Source organism: Centropristis striata, chromosome 12 (assembly GCF_030273125.1).
Source record: "Centropristis striata isolate RG_2023a ecotype Rhode Island chromosome 12, C.striata_1.0, whole genome shotgun sequence".
NCBI lineage: Eukaryota > Metazoa > Chordata > Actinopteri > Perciformes > Serranidae > Centropristis > Centropristis striata.
The window spans coordinates 23,691,394-23,712,931 of record NC_081528.1 but is presented as its reverse complement, the minus strand read 5'-3'; the positions used below and the strand labels follow the sequence as shown (position 1 = coordinate 23,712,931).

At 39.6% G+C, this 21,538-nt stretch overlaps 1 protein-coding gene across 2 annotated transcripts; it reads right to left on the bottom strand.

Annotated features, from left to right (window-relative positions):
* Window positions 1-580: 580 nt before the first annotated feature.
* clint1a (clathrin interactor 1a) lies at window positions 581-14,542 on the bottom strand. 2 transcript variants are annotated; one of them, XM_059346707.1, is made up of 12 exons: window positions 14,387-14,542; window positions 9,765-9,869; window positions 8,749-8,845; window positions 8,262-8,370; window positions 7,573-7,737; window positions 7,265-7,451; window positions 6,453-6,669; window positions 6,279-6,366; window positions 5,579-5,644; window positions 4,783-5,087; window positions 3,056-3,254; window positions 581-2,924 (listed from the first exon to the last, which is right to left on the bottom strand). In XM_059346707.1, the coding sequence occupies exons 1-12, from the start codon at window positions 14,425-14,427 to the stop codon at window positions 2,617-2,619; spliced, it is 1,887 nt and encodes a 628-aa protein (XP_059202690.1). In that variant the 5' UTR covers window positions 14,428-14,542; the 3' UTR covers window positions 581-2,616. The 2 variants fall into 2 exon arrangements, with proteins under 2 accessions (XP_059202690.1, XP_059202691.1); XM_059346708.1 differs by having other exon boundaries at window positions 4,783-5,084.
* Between the last annotated feature and the right edge of the window lie 6,996 nt (window positions 14,543-21,538).

Genomic DNA, 21,538 nt, shown 5'->3' with positions numbered 1-21,538 from the left:
AGAGAGACTCATGACCAAAATGCTAGTTGTCCTACATAGTTATCAACAACCAAATTCTAAATAGTGTATCATAAAAATGTGGCTTAAAACTGGATAAAAAGTTAATATAGGACTATACTGCCACATGGATAAAGGGGGGTATAGCACCATTAACAAGCAACCGAATTACCTTACTCACAATAGATTTCTCTGGGTTTTAAAATATTGTAAACATTTTGGGATAATGTAAGTACACAACTCAACAAAATATATAAAACAGATGTATTTTTTTTACATTCTAATGTAGAAATGTTACATATACCTTGAATGTGATCTAGTGTCTGCTGCTGTATATTATGTGCACTGTGATGCACTTGTATCGAGCACTCATCAGCTGATTTGCATTTATTATTTATATTACCTTCATTTGCTTCTTAAAATGTGAACTTTTCCAAAGCCTTTCTTTATTACGTCAAACAATAAAGTTAACAAACTCGCATTAACTAAATGTAATTTCAGAGTGGCTTCACTTATGCTGCTTGAAGCTCTTTTGAATGAGGCTAATGACACAGCACACCAAATAACACACGCCATTAACAAATTTCAATCAACTGTTTAATGTTGTAGATAAAGAATCGATGTGTAAATCAAATCAAAATGGGAATAATGCAAAATTTCATTTTCTCAAAGGATTTTCATTTGCATATGCTAGTGTTTCAGTAACAATCCCATTTAAGAGAAGATCAGAACAATTTGAAGTAGAAAACAAAATGAATAAAATAACCTCTATTGATATATTTTAGAAAAGAAAAAAAAACAGCAAACAGATTTTGGTCATTTTAATGCTTCAGACTCCGACGCAAGGCTACTATGTGTTAGTGTGCTCAGCCTCTTGAGCCCTTGGGAGAGCAGGAGAGCACAAACTCTAATCCTCACGGGGCAGCACAATCCACTGCCTTCTTCTCTGGTCAGTGAATTATTTATCTAATCATTGACACACCAAAAATGTCAGGTAGCTGTGATTTACTTATCGCTCATTACAGGGGTCAGGAGGCAACCACCGGCAGGCACTTGAACCACTGAAAAGCAAAGTTCTGTCCATCTAACATATCAGTTTTATGAATTCAATTGTTCATAATGCATTAACCCACGACACATCCTTATCCGACCACCATAACATACACAAACTGCATCCCAACTGGTAAAAGTGCTTCCTCTCACAATCTCCCTGGTAAGTTGTGAAACATGCAGACTTTTACTGATGACCGTGTCACAAACAGTTCAAGATCGCTGTTTTTAATGTGTAACGATAATAAAGATGGAAGGAGAGAGGGCAGCATTTACCAAGATACACTGGTGAACATTTAACAGTCAACACATGGATGAAGAATCTTAATAACAGTCTGTATCAACACTTGAGGTGCTGAAATTAAGTCAAGCTCAATATTCATCTCGGGTGTTTTTCTGAGCTCTGAAGTTTAACTGACCTGAATAAAGAGGAACCACAAAAGTGTGCATGGGACAAGCAAAACAGTGAAATATTTGTACAATTGCATCTGATATCTGTACAGACAGTACGCTTGGCTTGAGGCATTAGTACAAACAGATGTTTTGTACATGGTACAGAAGCTCTGTCGTCAACACTGCACAGTCACATTGTTTCCTTCAAGAGGTTAACTTAAGAGAAAAGGCAAAGGTCTTTCAGGCACTCTGTGCTGTAATAAAGATCCCACAACCCCTGAATGAGGCTTTTTCTACCTACTGATTATCTCATTTGGATGCAAACTGATTATAATATTCTTCATAAGTAAAATATATAGATATATAGCAATAAGAAAGGCCACAAATGATGGTCTGTTGAAGGAGAAACTCCTCAAATTAGTTATTAGATTTCACCCTAAACACTCATTCGTTGCTTTAACTGTAGCGGGCCACATCTGGAGTGTTTCAGAACACTTATGTACAAAGAGAAGGTGTCAATGTGCTTGGTGATGGGTCTTGATTCGTATCAGATTTGGTCTGTATGATAAAACTCTCCACACTGCCACTGCCTCTCATATAGGAACTTCATAACTTATCTGTAAGGGCTCCAGATTTCTATTTACAGGTCAAAAGGAAAAGCAATGACAAAAAAGAGGTAACCTGACATTCTTAAATGTACATTAGAAAGTTAAAAATGGCTGATCATGTTATTTAAACTTATCATTCAGTAAAGTTACTGAGAATGCATCTCAAAAAAAAAAAAAAATTACGTAGCTACAGATATAATTTTTTGCTATTCTGGTGATTTCACTTGATTGAGGTTATAAAGCAAATCCCCCTGACATTCTCTTGGTGGCACACTCTTCATTCTTCTCACAAGTAACCAACGAGGCACACTGTCATCAGTGCGTGTCTGACCATCACCCAAGATCAGACAGATCATTGGTTCAAACTCAACACAAACACACATTCATTTAGATCCATATCACTACACAGCATTTCTTTAAAAAAATGAGATTGCAGGGTGTTGGTATTGTGATAGATGACATTATTCAAGTACTCTTTGTTTGCAGCTCATAACAATCCTTCACCAACGGACGGAGAGAGTGAGAGACCTATACCACTCCACCAGATTATCTTTTCTCTCCAGCTCTATCACTTTCCAAAGTTGCCGAAGTCAGCAAAGGCATCGTGTTTGGGCTGTTGGACCATGCCAGGGTTCATTCCCATCCCCATTCCCATGGCATTGGGCATCCCCATGGTCATACCTCCCTGGGGCATCCCCATGTTCATGCCCATCCCCATCATGCTCTGGTTGGGGGTCATCCCCATCCCCATCGCCATGCCCATTCCCATGCCAGCACCAGGCTGCATCATAGGATTAACAGGCGCTCTGACTGTTGTAGGTCCAAGGCTCATGCCGGTAAATCCCTGGGAGAGCATGTTGGCAGGTACCTGGTTGCCTGGGAATGACAGAACAAATGCAATTAATAAGAGTAGCAAATTTTAAAATCCCACTTGATTTATGGGGTGCTTTGAAGGAGAGCCTGGCCTACAGTGTCACCACTCGTGCCAGATCTACCATTCATCTCACCGTGTTGGAGGGTGTTGAGGCTGGGCTGGCTTTGCTTGGGTGGCTGCGCGCCCGGGCCCAGGAAGTCCAGGCTGATGTTAACTGAGGGGTCTGACCAGGTGGAAGGAATGGCTGCTTTGGCTCCAGCACCTTGAGAGGCCACAGGCTGGAGGGGCTGCAGAGACTGTGGTTGTAAAGGACCCCCAATGTTCTGTAGGGGCTGGCAACGACAAAGACGCACACAAACACAATGTTAGAGAAAGAGCTCATACTAACTGAATTGCAGAAATACACTGTACAGTGATAAGATAAATGATAAAAAGACACAGTTCCTTCACATGATTCAAGGCCTTTAAACCCCCACTTAACCTCGATTCCGTCAGAGAAATCTGCTACTGTCTTTCTGAGCTCATTAAAACACACAATGTAAACTAACTAGAGTGAAAGGGAAGCAGTGGGCGTCTTTTCAGTGAGAATGAAGGTTTTTTTTTTTTAGGTCAGCAACCTTTTAACATGGAAATACAGTCGACATACACAGGCTTTTGTTGCGTTTTTAATGTTTTTGTAACTCAAAACTGATTCTTCTCATTCTGTGTGTCAGTAACAGGAGGAGTGGGTGGTTAGTGGGCGGTCTCTGGGGGAGATGAGCATCTGGTGAGGCTGCATGTTAACCCTCTACCATCATGCTTGTCCTCCATCTTTCAATCACATGAGGTATGTCTTTATCACACAGGCAGGCGTACTGTCTGCTGTGTAAGGCTGGAGGAAATGTGTGAAATCTTTAAATTTTTGTACTGGAACGCCACTAATTTCTTTAATTGTTTTGACATTACTGTAGTTCCCGAATCATACATGTGCATAAAATGGTTAAAAGGTTATCTGTGTGCATGTACATGCCAGAATATTACTCATAGTACTCATATTTGACATCCAAGGCCAAGTCAACAAGCCTGTGGCTACAAGAATATAAAAAACAGCATCAAACAACTTGCTAGGTAAGGTTGTCTTTTAGCAATATCTGAAATTGATGACGGTAGAATGTCTATCAGGAAGCAGAGAGCAATTCCCTTAGCCGATACTGATAATGGGCTGTAAATATATTCAAAGCTGAAACCAGAGGCACCACAACTAAGGAAATGGAGAAAGGACAAAGGTAACCAAATCTATAAAATGGAGATAATAAATGACCTGTTTAGGAATCCAGCTAACAGTTTCAATGAAACAATGTGAGATGGATGATGATACAGAAAGATATTCCCTGAACCAACCTATTTTTTCATTACTTTTAGTTTTAGTTCATTACTTTTTTCACTTGTAATATCATCTGTATTTTTTCTTTCTACTATTACTATTACTAGGATGTTAGGTTTGTGGGGTGAGGTGGGAGGGTTTTACAGTAGCCATTTTATGTTGCTTGTTTTTCTTTTCTCTTTAATCTAAATACTGTCAGGGATGACAATTACATTAAATAGAGAATTATTCACAGAAAAAGTTGTATATAATTATTTCTATCAAAAGTATATGACATATTTAAAAAAAAGTTAAAATATGCATGTATCTATGATTCAAAAAAATATAGCCCTAAAATGTATCAGTCTCATTCTGTATCAATCAAAACTGAAATAATAAAAGTGTATTTTGTTTGCACCTGTATAATTTAAGACCCCTTCATGAGTCGTGTAATGATATGTACATTAATAAATTATTTAAAAAAGGATGCATGTGTGTATGAGTGCAGTCATGCATACCTGTGACATAGACTGGGGCAGGACCGTGGTGCTCATGCTCTGTGTGCTGCTCATGCTAAAGTTGAGGCTCTGGGAGGAGGTGAGGGACTGAGTTGGCCCCATCAAGTCAAACAGGTCTGCTGAGGCAGGACCAGACCCTGAAGCTGAGACTGGGGCAGGGGCGGGAGCGGGGGCGGGGGGAGCTGTCATGGCTCCAAAAAGGTCGTTTGCGCTGGTGTCAACAGTCTGAGCAGATGCTGGCATCTGACCTCCAGGGAAGGCATTCCACTCTCCAAAGTCTCCATTACTGCTCGAGGAAGGTGCTGCTGCAACAAGGGAGAGAAAAAAGACAGTTGAATGAATTTCTTTATTTGCCATCCAAACAGTGCTGTTTGTATTGTGAGCTGTGTAAATAATTGCAAGATGCTGCAAACAAAAATCACTCAAGCAAATTTGAACCTGTCATAGCAACTAAAAGTAAACAGCTGAATCTTCAGCGAGGCCAGTCTCAGTTTATCCAGGGCATTCACATTGACCACTGGTGCCACATTTTAAATTTTCATTGAACTGGCCCTGCTTGTTGTCTCCATCCTTCCTCTCAATCTCTCCACCCCCACCAACTTCTTCCTCTGTCCCTGTCTCCTTGTCATCCATAACAGGAGTTGATGTGTGTCTGTTCTTGTTATGCAGAGCAGGTAGCAGGCTCCATATGGCCAGGGCTTCCTCCCAGCATCTCTGAATATTCTAGCAGTAAGGCTGCAACAGCACAGCACACACATGCACACACTAACAAAAAAATAATAATCTTGAAACCAACCGGATGCTGAGGAGAGGCCGACGGAGGCAGCAGGTGAGGAGAAGTCAGCAAATCCACTCATCAGGTCTGCATTGAGATATACACATAAACACATCAATTTTAAACATGCGAGCTCCAGGTGTCATTCTACCATAGTTAGCATTCCTTCAGTGTCAGAAGTGTAGGAGGGAGGGGAGGGGTGGTGGCAGTGGATAGGTGGAGAAGACCAAACATCTGTTCAGCTCTCCCGCCCTCTCCATTCACCAGGGACTGCTCCAAAAACATCTGGTGCACTTAGTTCCTATACATCAACTCCCTCCCCCTGCTGTCCCCAAAATCTGAAGCAACATCAGCAGCTGGGCACTGTCACTGCAGAGTCTAGTCCTGCAGTCACTGTGGAGTTGCCTGCTTTTTACACTGTTCTAACACTGAACAAAAAGGTTATTCCTGGATTTACTGGTTCCCAGCTTGTTAAGAATATACAACAAGTAAATAAAACATACTAGGGCGATTGGAAAGCATAGTTTTCCCATTTGGGCAGACTGAGACTAGCTTCTTCCCTGAGGTGCTAAACTATGCTGAACATGTCTAGATGCAGTTGCGTTTCTGTGTTTTCAGCACAAATATTGTTCCAGATCTTGTCAGCCCACTTCTGGTAAGACAGCAACTATTTGCAGTTCACAAAATGTCAGGGTATTTCTTGAAGTAAGTGACATTTTACCTGTGGCAGCAGGCTGACTCTGTGTTGTGTCCACCATTAGTAGGTCAGCGAGGTTGGTACTGGAAGGCTGGGGAGCTGCTGGCTGAGGCTGGAATAAAGCACATTTACAAAAAGATAAGCCATAACTATACGTACATCACCAAAGTTTTATCTTATCATATGTGCTCTTGCTACCTGTTTGGTGGTGGTGCCTGGGCTGCCATCTCCTGTGTAGTGAGCTGCGGCCCCTAAGTCTACTTTCTTAGACGGGGCTCCTCTCTTCCGTGTCGCCGTGGTCTCTGTTGCTTGGACTATGTGTACACTCTTGGTGGTTACAGTCTCCTCTTCATCTTTGAATTCTTTTCCTGACTGGCCATTGTGAGACGAGCGACCTCGGTCCTCCTCGTTGTCACTATTGAGACAATAACATCTCCGGTAAGCCAACCAGTTATGTGAGTAAGCAGATATGATTTTCTTTATACATGCTATATCCATCAAGGAACAAAAAGGACAAAGATTTAATGTGTGTTATGGATGAAGCCTTGTTGTTAGCTACTATATACACTTTTAACCATTAACTTTACAGGTATACTCACATTATTGAAAGGTTTGACTTGTCAAATTCAAAATTAAATCCCATTATTAGCTGTACTGCTGCTGCTTCAGTTTTTAGGTTTGTTTGTGCTATTGACTTACAGAGGCAACATTCGACCAGCAAATCTCATGTTCTGCAAGGCTAAATTACAGTTTTCCAAACTGGGAGCGTAGTGGCCATCTACTATAGTCAATACATTGACTACAAATAAATACCTCATGCGCCTCACTTCGAAAATCTGAACTCTCTCTTTCACACTATTACAAAATTGACTGAGAGTGAAACCAGTTTCAGTTTTCTGTTCAAACATTAGCTGGTAGGGGCTTCCCCTTTTGTTCATATTCGGAACATTGGCATGGTTGTGGCAGTTAAAAAAAAAAAAAAAAGGTATATATATTTATCTGTATCCAACCTAAATCGATCTGGTGAGTCGTCTCTATCCTTCTTCCTAAATCTGCTTATGGTATCATCAATGGTGCTGCCGATTTTGTCGCTGATCTCTCCCAATTTCTCGCTGAAGGGAAACTGCCCTTTATTCCTCTCCCAGTCGTCATCCCACTTTCCCCGGCTTTCCCCGCTGGAGTCGTACTTATCCCCAGCTGGAGGTGGAATTCATGTAGGTAAGATAGATAGAAGGGGAACAAAGGACTATATTTAGTTAAATCTCAAAGGTTTTTAATTGATCACAAGAACGTTTATATTACTCAGCTGAGAACTTACAGTAACTCCGGTATCCCATGCTGTCTGATGATACCCCGATGTATTTGTCTTTAATCTTCTTTGACTTTTTCCGTTCTTCCCTGAGCCGGTCATCATCCTGGACAAACTCCACCATCTCCTTCACTTTGTGCCGCACATTCACACCTTGGTCCTTCCCATTCTCATCTAGAGACAGTGATGTGGAGACGCAGAAAAACAGACATTCATGTAATTATTAAATTAGCAACTTGTTGTGTGTGTATATATATATATATATATTATATATATATATATATTTCATTTTGTTTAGTGCACCTCAAATACACACATGGTCGGGAAGAGTGAAAGCAGCTTTAGGGCAGTGTGTGTGTGTGTGTGTGTGTGTGTGTGTGTGTGTGTGTGTGTGTGTGTGTGCGTGTGTGTGTGTGTGTGTGTGTGTGTGGTTTAAGAGTTTGTGGACTAAGCAGTGCTTAGGGCCTCCGTCCCTTTATTACAGCTGAACACTTAACACTGCAGCTATTGTTAGTAAACACTAAACACCACAATGCTGTGGTGTGGACAGTGTTTCACCTAATCAAAGCAAAATATGAAAAAAGAAAAGTGTTATTTTGTTAGGCAAGTTTTCTTAGGTACTACTCCAACATGCAAAGAAAAAATGGTATGAAGGACCAAATAAACACAGCAGGGAAAAGACCAGAACAATACCTTACCTACAAAGTGGTAACTTTCTAATGATCTCAGGTCATACAGATGTTCTCTGGCACTGGTAACAACCCTCTCTGATCCATTCCTGATTAGATGGGCCAGCAGCAGCAAGGACTGAGAAACACACACACAACACAGCAAAAAAGTGTTTAGTCTTATGCATGGTATGATTTTATTCATCTGAACTTTTCCATGGGATGTTAATGTGGGGCATCTGTTTCTTTTCAACACCAACTGTTTTTGTGAATTATGTAAAAAAGTATTTTTCCAGCCTGTAAGTAATAAGCCCATAATTTGACGTTAAAGTTAAGAGACAGCTCAGTTTAAAAGGGTTCCAGCTTGACTTGAGTTAAAACTAAACCCACATTGGTTTGATTTGGGTTTGGTCCTAAGCATTAGGTTAAATCAAACTGTATTTGTTGCTTTGCCCTTCAAGCCTATCATAAATAAGCATGTGTGTTTGTGGGATGTTGCAACAGTACAGTGGCAGACCTTGTAGACTCTCCGCCAGTTCTTCTTGTTGTCCCTCAGCATGCGGGCCCAGAGCATGTTCATCACCTCTGGGAACTGCTCATACATGAAGGTGGCTCTGAGTGCAGAAGAAGAGAGAAGGAGACATTGTGACAAAAGTTTAAATTACCATAGCTCAGTTTATAGCATTTGACCAGAGACTCCCTTGTGCTATCGAGCCACAGGAATTAACTCAGGAAGTATTTCAGGAACTGCATGTTACATTTGTGTTTTTGTATCCCCTGTATCCCAAGGACTGCAAGAAGAAGCAAATTGGACCAAATAAAACAATCGGAAAAGTGCCATCCAAATATGTCACTTTGCAGGTTGAGGTTGTCTATAATTTACCACTACTGTATTGTCTGAATAAATGTAGAGAAAGAGATGTGCTAAGGAGGGAAAGCAGTCCAGAAAGTAGAAAACACCCTAAGGTCAGGACTATTTCTAAAGTAACAATGATCTCCAGTGTTTTTTGTTTCTGGTCCCCTTTCAGCAATGTGTTAAGATAAGTTTTAGTCTCAGTTTGGTTTCACACTGTCTCCTGTCGGCTACATGAGCTGATAACATTTAAATTTCAATAACAGACAAAATGACTATCTCTGCCTGAATAATTTTAAGCTGATTGCAGCCGTTTGAATGAACGCTGTACATGTTGTAGCAGTTGTAAAGCTTGTGTTCAGAACTTCCAACAGTGGTACAGTCATTTCTGGCTGGCAGAAAAATACTACCTTGGAAATGGAGACTTTTGTGGGCTGGGCAGAAAAACCAAAGCTTAAAATACATTACTATGGTCGAAATGAAGGTGAATTCCCTGAAAAATGTTCCAGTTCTTGCAGTTAAAAATGCCTTTGAGATAATCTTTATACGCTTTAGTTTTATGTACAACCTTGATTCCAAAAAAGTTGGGTGCTGTGAAACACAAAACATAAAAACAGAATGCAATGACTTATAAATTATTTCAGAAGGATGCATTGTACAACCCTATGCATTGTTCTTACCTGCTGATTTCACTCATCAGCTGCCCTGATGGTCCCCATGGGTCGTCATTAGTGGCCTCTCGGACTTTAGACTCCACCTCTGAATAGTTCATCACCACGTTGGTTCTTTACAATAGGATAAAAAAAAAAAAAACATTAACCTTCTGAAAACCACAAGCCACTTCAGGGTTTGGAAGGCATGTTTTCTTAAGAAACAGACACACAAACAAAACCCTGCAAAATTACACAATTTATCATAGCCCAAAACATAACACATATATCTGACATTCTGGAAAGAATAATGTTGGGATGAACACTTTCATCACAAAATTATCAAAATATAAGCTTTGAATAATGATATTTCATCCAAATCACTTTATTCTCTCGTTTCAAATCTCCAAAAATAAACAAACTAAAAAGTTAAAATATTAAATTTTACACTCTGTTTACACAGAGCAGAGAGGAGAGGACAAAATAGGTTTTAAGTGGAGTTTATATAAATGTAAATAGCTCAACATACAGCATGTCCAATATTAGCGTTATTAGCACTTGCAGGAACCTGGAAAACTTTTTATATAGATTCTATTTTCCCCAGAGCTTTGTGAAATAAAATTAAAAAATATATATTTTAGGCCTTATTTATTACTGTGTTTGACTGCTCAAATACATTTTGAGTTCTTCCAACCTCTAGCCATGATTGTGTGGTTTCCATAATTTCAGGACTTATATAATTGCAGTTAAAAACAAAGCCACAGTGACTAAAATGTGAGAGGGATAAAAACACCCTGATAATACTTGGTGTTTAGAGGGTTAATAATCATGTCTTTGTGAAGTATTCTACATGGCATTTCAGTTCAAAATATGAGGCCTTCATGGGAAAACAAACAACATGGATAATAACAGATGAAAGGTACTCTTATTACAGCCACACCCATGCCCTTGTCCGTTTAGAGGCTAAATAGAAAATGGGACAATAGGGAGTGCTTGTGTGTGTGCACTGTAGCTAACCGTTAAAACCAAAGACAAGGGACTTAACAAGCAAATGCAAATCTGCATTTAATATAAACATAAGACCTCAAATGACACTGAGTGAAACAGGGCTGTGCTCACTGTGGGTGAGCTCCTGTTTGTTCACATTCTAACAAACTAACTACAAAAAACGGAAACGCAAATGATAAGAAACTGACACTGCAACATATTCAGAATCATTATGACACAACACACAAAGGCAAACCAATCATTGGCCTACATCTATTCATTTGTACTACATGAACAAAAACTTTTGTTAGTAGATCCACAGTATGTTCTCTTGGTGCACTCTGTATAGGATAAATATCATTAACAGGTGTTAATAAAAACTGTTAAGAAGAAGGAAAAAAATCTAGACATATAAAAGGATGTGGGCTCATTTATGCTGAATTATTGTCCCTTCACAACAACCATTTTATTTTGCTTGACTGGGATGCCTTTGTAGGAGAAATTAAGTCTCTTTTGGGCAATTTCTGATTTGTGAAAGGGATTTAATAAATATGTTATATGTTATATATATATATTCAGCAATAATTACAAAACTGGTTATTTGGCCAATTCTTGCAGTGCTTCCTGCATGGTGAGCAGCATGTCAACATTGACCTAGGAATATGTGTAGTACAAAGCCTAGCCAAAACTGTTTCCATGGCCAGAGAGGCCTCGTTAGATTTTCATTTTTGGTCTCGGAGCTTAAAGAAGGAGTGTTTCTTACAAGACTTCTGATTTGTAAAAAAGAAAAAAAAAACAGGCATCTTACTCCAAATAATTAAGTGAACCCTATCATAGCTTTAGCCAAAACATAGTGAGGCAAAACATTTGAACCCTGCACCTCCTCATCCCTCCCTCACTACTGCCACATCAGCAATAAAATGTACAGAGCCTGAAAGAGCAGCATTGACAGGCGCAGATACACCCTTTCTGTGGTTACAGAGAAAGTTTGCATTACTCCTGCAATCTGTAGCCACTCTGATAGCATACGTTCTTTTGTAAATTTAAATCTATGCCAGCAAAATTATTTTAAATAAATGACCATGCCAGGCTAATTTTCAAAACTGAATAAAATCAGTTCAAAGTTGGACAGGGGTATTAGGTTTCATTTGGTTTTGAGGAGTCTTCCTGATTACTTTGTGCTTTGTTACTAACTGCACGTATGCCGAGTCTCTTTAGCTCTGCTACAGATACTGCAAAACACTTCATGTCTGCATGAATGACAGGCAAAACACAAGAGGATATGATATAGTGATACATCTTATCTCTTCATAGTGGTGGCCTCTGTCCTATCTGCCAGATAAAACGGAAGTTGTGATACTCTCTCACTGTGACACACTATCACACAGATTTCCGTTGCTGCTGTAGTATTGCATGTCAGAAAAGTTTCTTTGTTGTCAGTTACTCAATAACCCAAATGTATCTTATTCTTTATATAATTCTTGTTGCCTACATTCACAGCAAGATCTATTTGAAACAGGATGAGAAATGTCACTGCATGCTCTGCCTCAGCAAAAACTTCACCTTAATCATACAACAGGAAATGTTGCGTTATGCTGCACAGTTGGCATGCATGATTCACAATTTGGTGACATTTCAGTTATAATTTGACTCAATACAATAAAAAAAAATACTGAATGTTACGAAACGCAAGCTCTTTTATCACCCTTGATTTCAAAGAAACCAAAGGGAAAATTAACATGGAAACTCCCACTGCTTTAATCTTTGAAACTCAAACCTTCCCTTGTCTCTCACTCTTGGTCTGTCCCCCTCTTTCTCATGAAAGCAACACATGTTTCAAGAGGTCACACTCCAGGGAGACAAGTGCATGCAGCAGGAATGCCTTGTTGGATAGACCTCAGAAAACTGTATTGTCTGGGTCTGCAAAATTAGCCATTAAAGCTTTGAAGGGAGGAGAAATTGTGCAATAGTCTACCACAACCCTACAGTACAAGACAGCATGCTCATATTTAGTCAGCAGCTACAAGTAAACCAGAGTCCGAAGCAGAACAAAAGACACACTATCCCCAAGGTGTTGGCTTAAGTACAGTGCTGGTTGGTAGATGCTTTCAGGTACTAAATTACTGCTGCTAGCCATAAAGGCTTGGACTGATGTGGCAAACTCTCACTCCTAATTCAAATCTAAACCTGCTGGAAAGATAAACAGTAACTGGTGTGTCCAGTTGAACTTAAATAATCAAATCCTTGAACTTAAGCAAGCAGCTGGACATCCACCAACAAGTTGCAAAACACTGCAGGATCACTGGTCACTGATTAATAAGTGCTATGCTGTGGCACTGTTGTTTACCTTGCTGTTCTTAGTGTAAAACATGGTAATAAAATAACTTAGTTAACACAGCTTTACCATGTGTAATGGTATGACAAACATAAGCAACTGTTTAAAGAAATTGCAACAAAAAGGGCTTTGAGGTAACACACCAGGCATTTAGACAGAAGTATTGTCTGACTAGTTCTACTTGAAAAGCAGTCTAGTATCTACAACCAAAATAAAAATATGTCTGTTAAGTAATCCAGCAACTTTATCTGACTTAACCCTCTGGAGTCCATCTATTTATTGAAAATACACTGAACATTGTTTTATTTACAGTAATACCTTCATTTTTATATCATATGTAGACTGGCTGAGAAAGCCAGTTGAACATGCAATTATAGGAGCTTTCACACAGCGTCCATTTATGTTTCTAGAATTTACATGCAAATAGACTGTTCAGTAGTTTTATTATTTATTATTATTTTTTGCTGTTTTTATGTGTATAAATAGTAAAAAATAAAATTTAAAAAAAGAGGAAAAATTATACATTTCCAAGGACACCTGTGTCTTTTGTTTGTATGTTGGGTTCCTGGCAGCTTTATCCTTTGTTAATTAAAATAAAATGAAAAATCTGACTGAGTTTGTGTCGAGAAAAAGGAGCCATGCATGTGATGTAAGGACAGACTGAAAGATGCTAAACAGAGACAGAAATGAATGCATAGGAAGTTGACAAATTTGGACCAAAGTCTCCTGGACTTCAGAGGTTTAATTTACAGTATTGCGACTGTAACATTAAGTGCAAGTTAGCTACAAGTGTCATAACAATCATACCGGTTAGTAACGCGTTTCTAATAGTAAAGAAGCTTTAAATACATTTCCAGACAGCGGGATTCAAGCAACAGTAGCAAGTTTGTGTGCAATAACATGTAGATAACACACTCCGCTGGTTATTCAGCCCAGGAGCTGTCAAACTAGCTTAGCTGGCTAGCCTTGTCAGCTAGCTACCTAGCCAGTAGGCTAGATAATTAGCTAGCTTGTCAGCTAAGTCAGTTAGCTTGCACTGTCGGAGAAACCGCACAAACAACAAACTAAAGTGATTCAGTAACAGTGCAAATGTTATCCCACACTAACGGAAAGACGAGGGGAAATGACTGTGGCAAAGAAGGGACACTCATAGTTAAGACAAACGGTGTTTTTTCAAAGTCAGCTAACTAGCTCGCTAGTAGCATACAGGCTAGCTAACTTGTACCAGTGACGTGACGTCAAAGTTTTGGGTACGTGTCTCTTTCAAACAGGTAACAACCTACAGGCACAAAAACAAGGAATAAACGTCATGTGGTCGGGAGATACTTACGCTTTGTCAACGAACTCCCTAACCTTCCACATGTTCAGCATCTTGGCTCCGTGAAAATGGGCTTTCTGCCTCGACAAAACCCTTTAGTCCACACGAACACCGAAACCAAACCTTGAACTCTGAAAGTAAACTCTTCTTCACCTCACTTTCAAGACAGGCGGCGCAAACGCACCAGCAGGCAGACAGGAAAGGTTACTACGGGAAATGCCCCTGTAACGTCATCAAAGTTGCGTAAAGCAGCATTGGAGTTGTAGTTTCTAATTAGCCCAGCGCCCAGGCACCACCATAGATACTGTAAGCACAGGAACCGTTTTAAATGGATGAAAAAACTGCTGGCAACTTGTGGGGAAAACAACAGAGAGAAACCAGCTGCCTAAGGAATTGTGAGGTTAAACTGTTCTTAATTCCTGAGGACACTCTGCAATCCTATCAACTGGATTAGGAAGGGGTCAACCGGATTAGAATCAGATTCAAAAAGTAAAATATCCTGACAGTACACTTGTGGAGAAAGCATTCATTACATTACATTACATGTCATTTAGCTGACGCTTTTGTCCAAAGCGACTTACAATAAGTGCATTAAACCTGAAGGTTCTAGCCTTAGACCACAGGAATCAAGTAAGTACATAACTTTAAGAGCCAACTGTAACCGCTACAGGAGTGCTTTACCTTGAAGAAGAGAAGAAGAAGAGCTTTTTGTGAAATTACTTCACCACAAGTAAAAGTCCTGCATTCAAAAGTACTTACTGAAGTAAAGGCACAAAAGTATCAGCATTAAAATATATTTAAAGTATCAAAACTATAAGTACTCATTGTGCAGAATGGACCCACTCAGATTGTTTTATATATTCTTAAAATATTTTAGATGATTTATATTGATTTAGGGATGCATTTATGTAAGCAGCATTTTAATTTGGTAAACACAGGGTTCATTTCAACTGCTTAAAATACTGTTATGAGGTTTAATTAGAAAAAAAAATCTAATCACTTTCAATTGAAAGAAAAAAAGTATTTTTTATGTAAAATCTCAACCTGAAAAGTAACTAAAGCTGGTAGCTGGATGTAGAGGAGTAAAAAGTATAATATTTACCTTAAAAAATATAGTGGAGTAGAAGTAAATGTAGCTATTTAGTTACAGTCTACCACTGCTGGAGTACAGTACAAAATAATATTTTATCATATAATTGTCATTGCAGCAAAATGTGGTTATACATATATCTTCATACATACAAAGAGGGGGGAAAATCAAAGGAAAATCCCAAATAAACAAGTGGAGATTAACACCAAATGCCTATGTTTTTGTACACCACAGCACACAAAATGATTTGATAAGTATGAAAATTAGGTGAATAAAATTATTGAGCCTTTACAAACACTAGATATAAACTCAGTTGTACACATATGGAAGATAATGTACCAAGGTGTAACCAACACAATGCTCTCCACGACCATCTTCATAAAAAACAAAAAATATTGTGTGATGTCTGTGATTATCTCTGATCCTATATGTCCTTTTCTTATGTCCCGCTATGTTTGTTTTTCTTTTCATCCACTGCACTCAGCTCTCTTGATCTTGATGAGACTACCTGATTAAATAAAGGTTGACTTGGCAAGGAGCACTGAAGCTGTTCTGGAGGCTCTTGGTGGCCAGACTCCATACTAGGAATTGGTTTTTACTTTTATTTGTCCCCCATCTGTTTAGGTATTGTGGTTTCTATGCATGTTGAGGATGCATTAAGTGACTATTTATCCATTTGAGTTCGACTGAATTACTGTCTTATTTAATTCTTATTGAATATTGTTATCAGTGTTAATGTTAATAAGTAACATGAAACTACTGTGCTGAAAAGCCTTATGCATGGTTGAGGTAGTTAAGTTTATGCTTCGAAGTGTCCCATTTTCTTTAACAAAATAAAATAAAATAAGGGATCCTCGTAAAAAAATAAAACATGTGTATATATTTTATTATTTGTTCCCATTTTGAAGTGGCATCCTTTAGCTTTCACTTCTCACTGCTGACAGTACTTTATTGTAACAGCCTGTCCTTTTTGTCCAAATGTGTTCCAGCTTCCTCAAAACCATAGTCTACATCCTCATCTGCAGGTCACCACCCTGTGTGTTTTCCATCCCTCCTCATCTGGCATTCAGGCATGCTACAATGACCCAGTGATGCTGTGTGACAGGCCAGGCAGGGCACTGGCTGTTTGTGTCAATCCAGATCAATCACTCCCTCTTCTGGACGGACAACGTCATCAACGTGCAGAAAGGTCACGGGGTGTACTCAAGCCAGGCCTGATGTGGTGAGCAGGGAGGTCAGCATAGCAAGTGAACACCCTTGACTGACTGAGCGTCACCTAAAAAAGATAAAGATGGTTTATTGGTAAGAACAATGTGTTTTTGCAAAATAAGAATTCATTGCCTGGCAGTGGTCATTTCTTCAACCTTGACATTTTTTTTTGATTCTCCAGTGACTGGGCGTAGACTAAAAGTATTAAAACTGTTTGTCGTATTGATTGCTATTCCATTGGGCGAAATAAGCCCTCAGATGCCCCACATCCGACAGGGTCTCTATTCTCTAATGATACGTGTAAATATGGCCCACGGCTTACACTTCTATAGGAGAGCAGGAAGAAACAACACAATAGCCAAAATACAACCCATTTGAGAAAAAAACAACAAGAAACAGCACTTAACAGCCCAGAATGCACCGCACCCAAGGGAGCAACCTCAATTACTGTTACACGTCCGAAGAGGAGAACTCCAGGAGAAGTGATTGCTGAGATGGAAATGGCTGTGTGTGTGTTTGTGCATGTGTGAGTGTGTTTTTGTGCAAGTGTGTGGGTTGGAGGAGGATGGATAGAAAGGCACTCAGGAAAAAGATCTTTCAGAAACACTTTGCCTCGGTGACGTTGACGCGAGCTGTTGATTGACGTGCACTTCTCGACAGAAACCAGAACTATCAACCTATCTGCCACGCATTAAGAATGGCACGGTCCTCGGGGAGGGGCCTAAGTGGTAAATGATGTTGCTCAAGACACTCTCTGTCAACAATGTGTGTGTATTTGTGAGCGTGCGAGTGCTGAGGATGGCAAAGTATTCAATCAAAGCTTTGATTGAAAAACCCTGATGTCCTTAAAGATCAGAATTCTGTACACTGATGTATAGGAAACATGTGTGTGTGCATGCAGGGGGGAGTGTGAGAGTATGTGTGTTTTAAATACAGTATGGAGTGCAATGCAGTTAAGGGAAAAACAGAGCTGGCAGAAGGCTTAATTGCAGAAATCTGATCTCAAACAATATTTATGTACTTAAATCATACTGTCAAAGCAAGCTTTGAGTTTGTTTTTGTTTTGGATGGTTTTAATTTTCATAAAGAAAAAGGCAGAAACATTCTCAGTAAGAAATCATGTAGACCCATATTTTCTCTTTAGATATGAAAAAAAATGTCAGCCTTTCCTTGATATTTCATATTTTATAAACACGTTCCATTCATCATCTTGCTCTTCAGTTGATTGTCAATTTGGTCTACTGAGACCAAGTTGTCACTAACAACTTTTGAGTTGAAGGAGATGAAAAAGTAAGCCAGCTAAACATGATGTAATTATAACACAAGCAGCACTAGGGGGCACTCTGACTTCTCTGGTACTGCTGCACAGGGAGTGAGTGTTCAGTGTCTGTGCACATGTGAGTGTGTGTCAGTCAGTGCGACCACTGGGGGTCGAGGCTGTGTGTTTACATGGCTGAAGTTCCCATGACAAATGTGGTCAGAAACATCATCTTGACTTGGGAATGTGCACACACAAAAGACGGCACTTCTACAACTCCGCTATTATTCTTTCTCTGCAAACATGTGCTTCCAATCTCCTGAAACACTGTGCTTTTTTTCTCTCTGCAGTTTTACAATGTCATTAGAAAACAATGTTCTTTGTTTTGCACATTAGCTATGAATTAACGAACCCGCCCATCTTTGTGCCCACACAAGGGAGGTTCTGATCTGTGGAGTCGCTTGCATGGGGCCCAGCTTTCCTCCTGTCAGAGAGAGGGTTCTTTCACTGCTGTTATATTTCAGGCTGTTATTGTTGGCCCTCTTGCAGCCCCGGTAAGATCTTTAGTCCTTTTCCCAAGCGATATAACCCCCACACACATCACACAGTATCTGACCCCTGTCTCCATGACACATGACAGGTCCACTGTGGTGTGTGTGTGTGTGTGTGTGTGTGTGTGTGTGTGTGTGGGCATGTGAGTGAGGACTGATGTGTGTGCATTTACTTGTATATTTGCTTTCATGTAAATATGTGCGTGCACAGCATGGGTATGTGTGCAAGTGCACAGAGCATATCTGGCACAGTATGTAGGTATTGAATATGCTAAAACAATAAGGCCACTTGTCACATGTTCAAAGTCACACAGACAACCCGCTGTGATCTCAAACCACACACACAGATGTTCCTAATGGGACTAAAGTAGCATTCACATTCCTGTGGATAACCAGTCTGTTTATTTTTCTCTCTAAACTGGACTGGATTGCCACTTCTCCCGGTGAGAAAAAGGACGGGAGATGATAAAAAAAATACGAGAAGGCTGATGAGAAAGGCTCCCACCACAGTTTACAGCTCCAAAGCCAACTGTCAGTCCTGCTAAACCAGCAAAACCTCAGCGGCGGTGATTTAAAGGTGACAGTAATTCAATGTATAATGGAAGCTGATGCTAGTGTGCAATACTTTGCGAGTTAAAACTGCTGTGGTCTTATTCCCCTACATGAGGAAATGAGCTTGGCGTAATTGTGAAGACTTATGTTTATGTGTCGGGATGTTACAGTAAATCCTGTTGCTTTGTACATGGGCGAGAAAGCGTACACATACAGAAACCCACACAGGTATGCTCAAGTCCTGAGAGCATCTGCTCCTTTACAACCAGATTGAATTAGCAATTACAGAGAGTAAAAAACAGAACAAAACATCTGGAGCTGTAAGCAGCAGAGGTTATAAATCTGAGAGAGGAGGAGGGGGGGGTATGAAAATGAGCCAAAGTGAGATTCTCAAGGACAGTGTCTCTGATTGGCCCATTAACATGCCAGGGGTGTCAAAAAGGACCCGAGGCAATGGGAGAAATGGGACAGAGCAGAGGGCTTTAGAGGGCATATGGAACACCAGTGAATGGAGAGGTAGAGCGTACAGGAGAGAGCGCCAGAGAGGGCCAGTGTAGGGGGCGAAATGCAACATCTTCATGAGCAAATCTGTATTTTACAAAAATGTCTGCACACCGTTAGTTCAGACTTTCACTATATGATTATTGTGGAATTCACAATTACTACATTATCACAATATCTATAGAAAATCTAAAGTAATCATAATGCTAGCAGTCACATCCACTCTTTTACTTTGTTTATTGTGTGTTTTGTCCATCCATTCCATCCATTTTCCTCCGCTTATCCAGGGCGGGGGCAGCAGGCTAAGCAGGACATTCCAGACGTCCCTCTCCCCAGCCACAACGTCCAGCTCCTCCTGGGGGACCCCGAGGCTTTCCCAGGCCAGGAGAGCAAATTAATTGCACTTAAGATACAAGTTGAGGGAGGTGGAGAGAGAGTCTGTACCATAACTGTATATTATCATATTAGCAATATAACAATATCAATATATTTTTTTCAAACAGCACAGTTATCAGTGGGTACCAGTATATTTCAACAAGTCAAGCACAACTATTCACATGCTTTTTAACAAAATATGACTTGCATTGTGAAACAGTTGCACAAACACTATTATACACATGACATAACTGTATTAAATGTTTTGTTAACATTGTGAAACAGAACTACTCAGCCTCACATAAAGTTGGAATAAAATATATTTTTTTTAGCTCTTTCCATGAACATTGATTGTGGCAATGTGATTTATTCTTGACATTTAAAATGTATATCTTCTCAAAACTTCATTCATCAATCTCTTGTGAAACCACAATTAAAAAGATTGTGTCTAAAAACAAAATTCCACCAAAACCACTTGGTTAGGTTAGGAAAAAGGGTTAAAATAACTACTTCATAGGTTACTACTGGACACAGTAACATAGGCCACTTTGGACTCTTTTATACCTACACAATAAAACATTTGATAAATTATCATCAGTGATGTGGACATAATGATGAAGTGGGTAAAGGCAAATAATAGAACAGATAGAACAGGCTGGTAAGTTCAGAAAATGTCATCACTTTATTGTAATACAGCCTGGAAAGAAAAGCAGGAAAAGACATTATGATATCCAAGATGTAAGATGATATCATATCTCATATCACAATAATGATGTAATATCTATATATAGATATATTACAGGTTGAGTCAAAATATCAATGTTGGTGACATTTACTTTCAAACAGGATAGGCACATTGGTCTGCTTGGCCAAAACCGGGGTTTGTTCATCCCATTCACCACAATTATGGACTTTCTCTGTCTTTATACTCTGTCTACTCATTTCCTGCTTTCCTCCCACCTCACAATTACGTGGGTTACATACAAATTAGAGTGCATTAGTTACTGTAGGTGTGACTACCTACAGTGAATGAGAACAGTCTGTGAAACGCACAATTGGCAAAGATAATACAACCGAGAAGACACATGAATGCTGTTTCTGTCTTGAACCTCCTCACAGGAAATAACCCTGATAAGCAGAGAGAAAGCTGTGGAAAAGCTGAGGGGAAGTTGTAAAAAAAAAAAAAAAAAAAAAAAGACGTTTTTAGGGGGGAAAAAGACCTGGAGCTGTGTTGGTGTTAAAATTAAGAAACGGAGGCTGGGGATCGCCACTGTGCCAAACCATAATTATGCATGTTTGGACACAGAGAAATGCTTCAAGTAAACGTGAGACTGTGTGTTCATAAATGTATTTTAACGATTATATCAAGTTTGCTTTAAGTCCATATAAATGTGAGGTTGGAAAGCCGCAGCACCATTACCACATCTGTTTTTGCTATTATTGGCACAATAAATTACGTAGGCAATTTGTTTGCGCTGTTGTTAGAGTAATAGAATCAAATTATCCCATGTTAGGGAAATGATTATGTACGAAGCGGAACCCATCAGGGATTCACAAGGCAATCAGTGAAGTAAGACAGAGCTGAAATGTTGGCGCTCTGCACATCAACTGTTCCAGGTCCACTACGT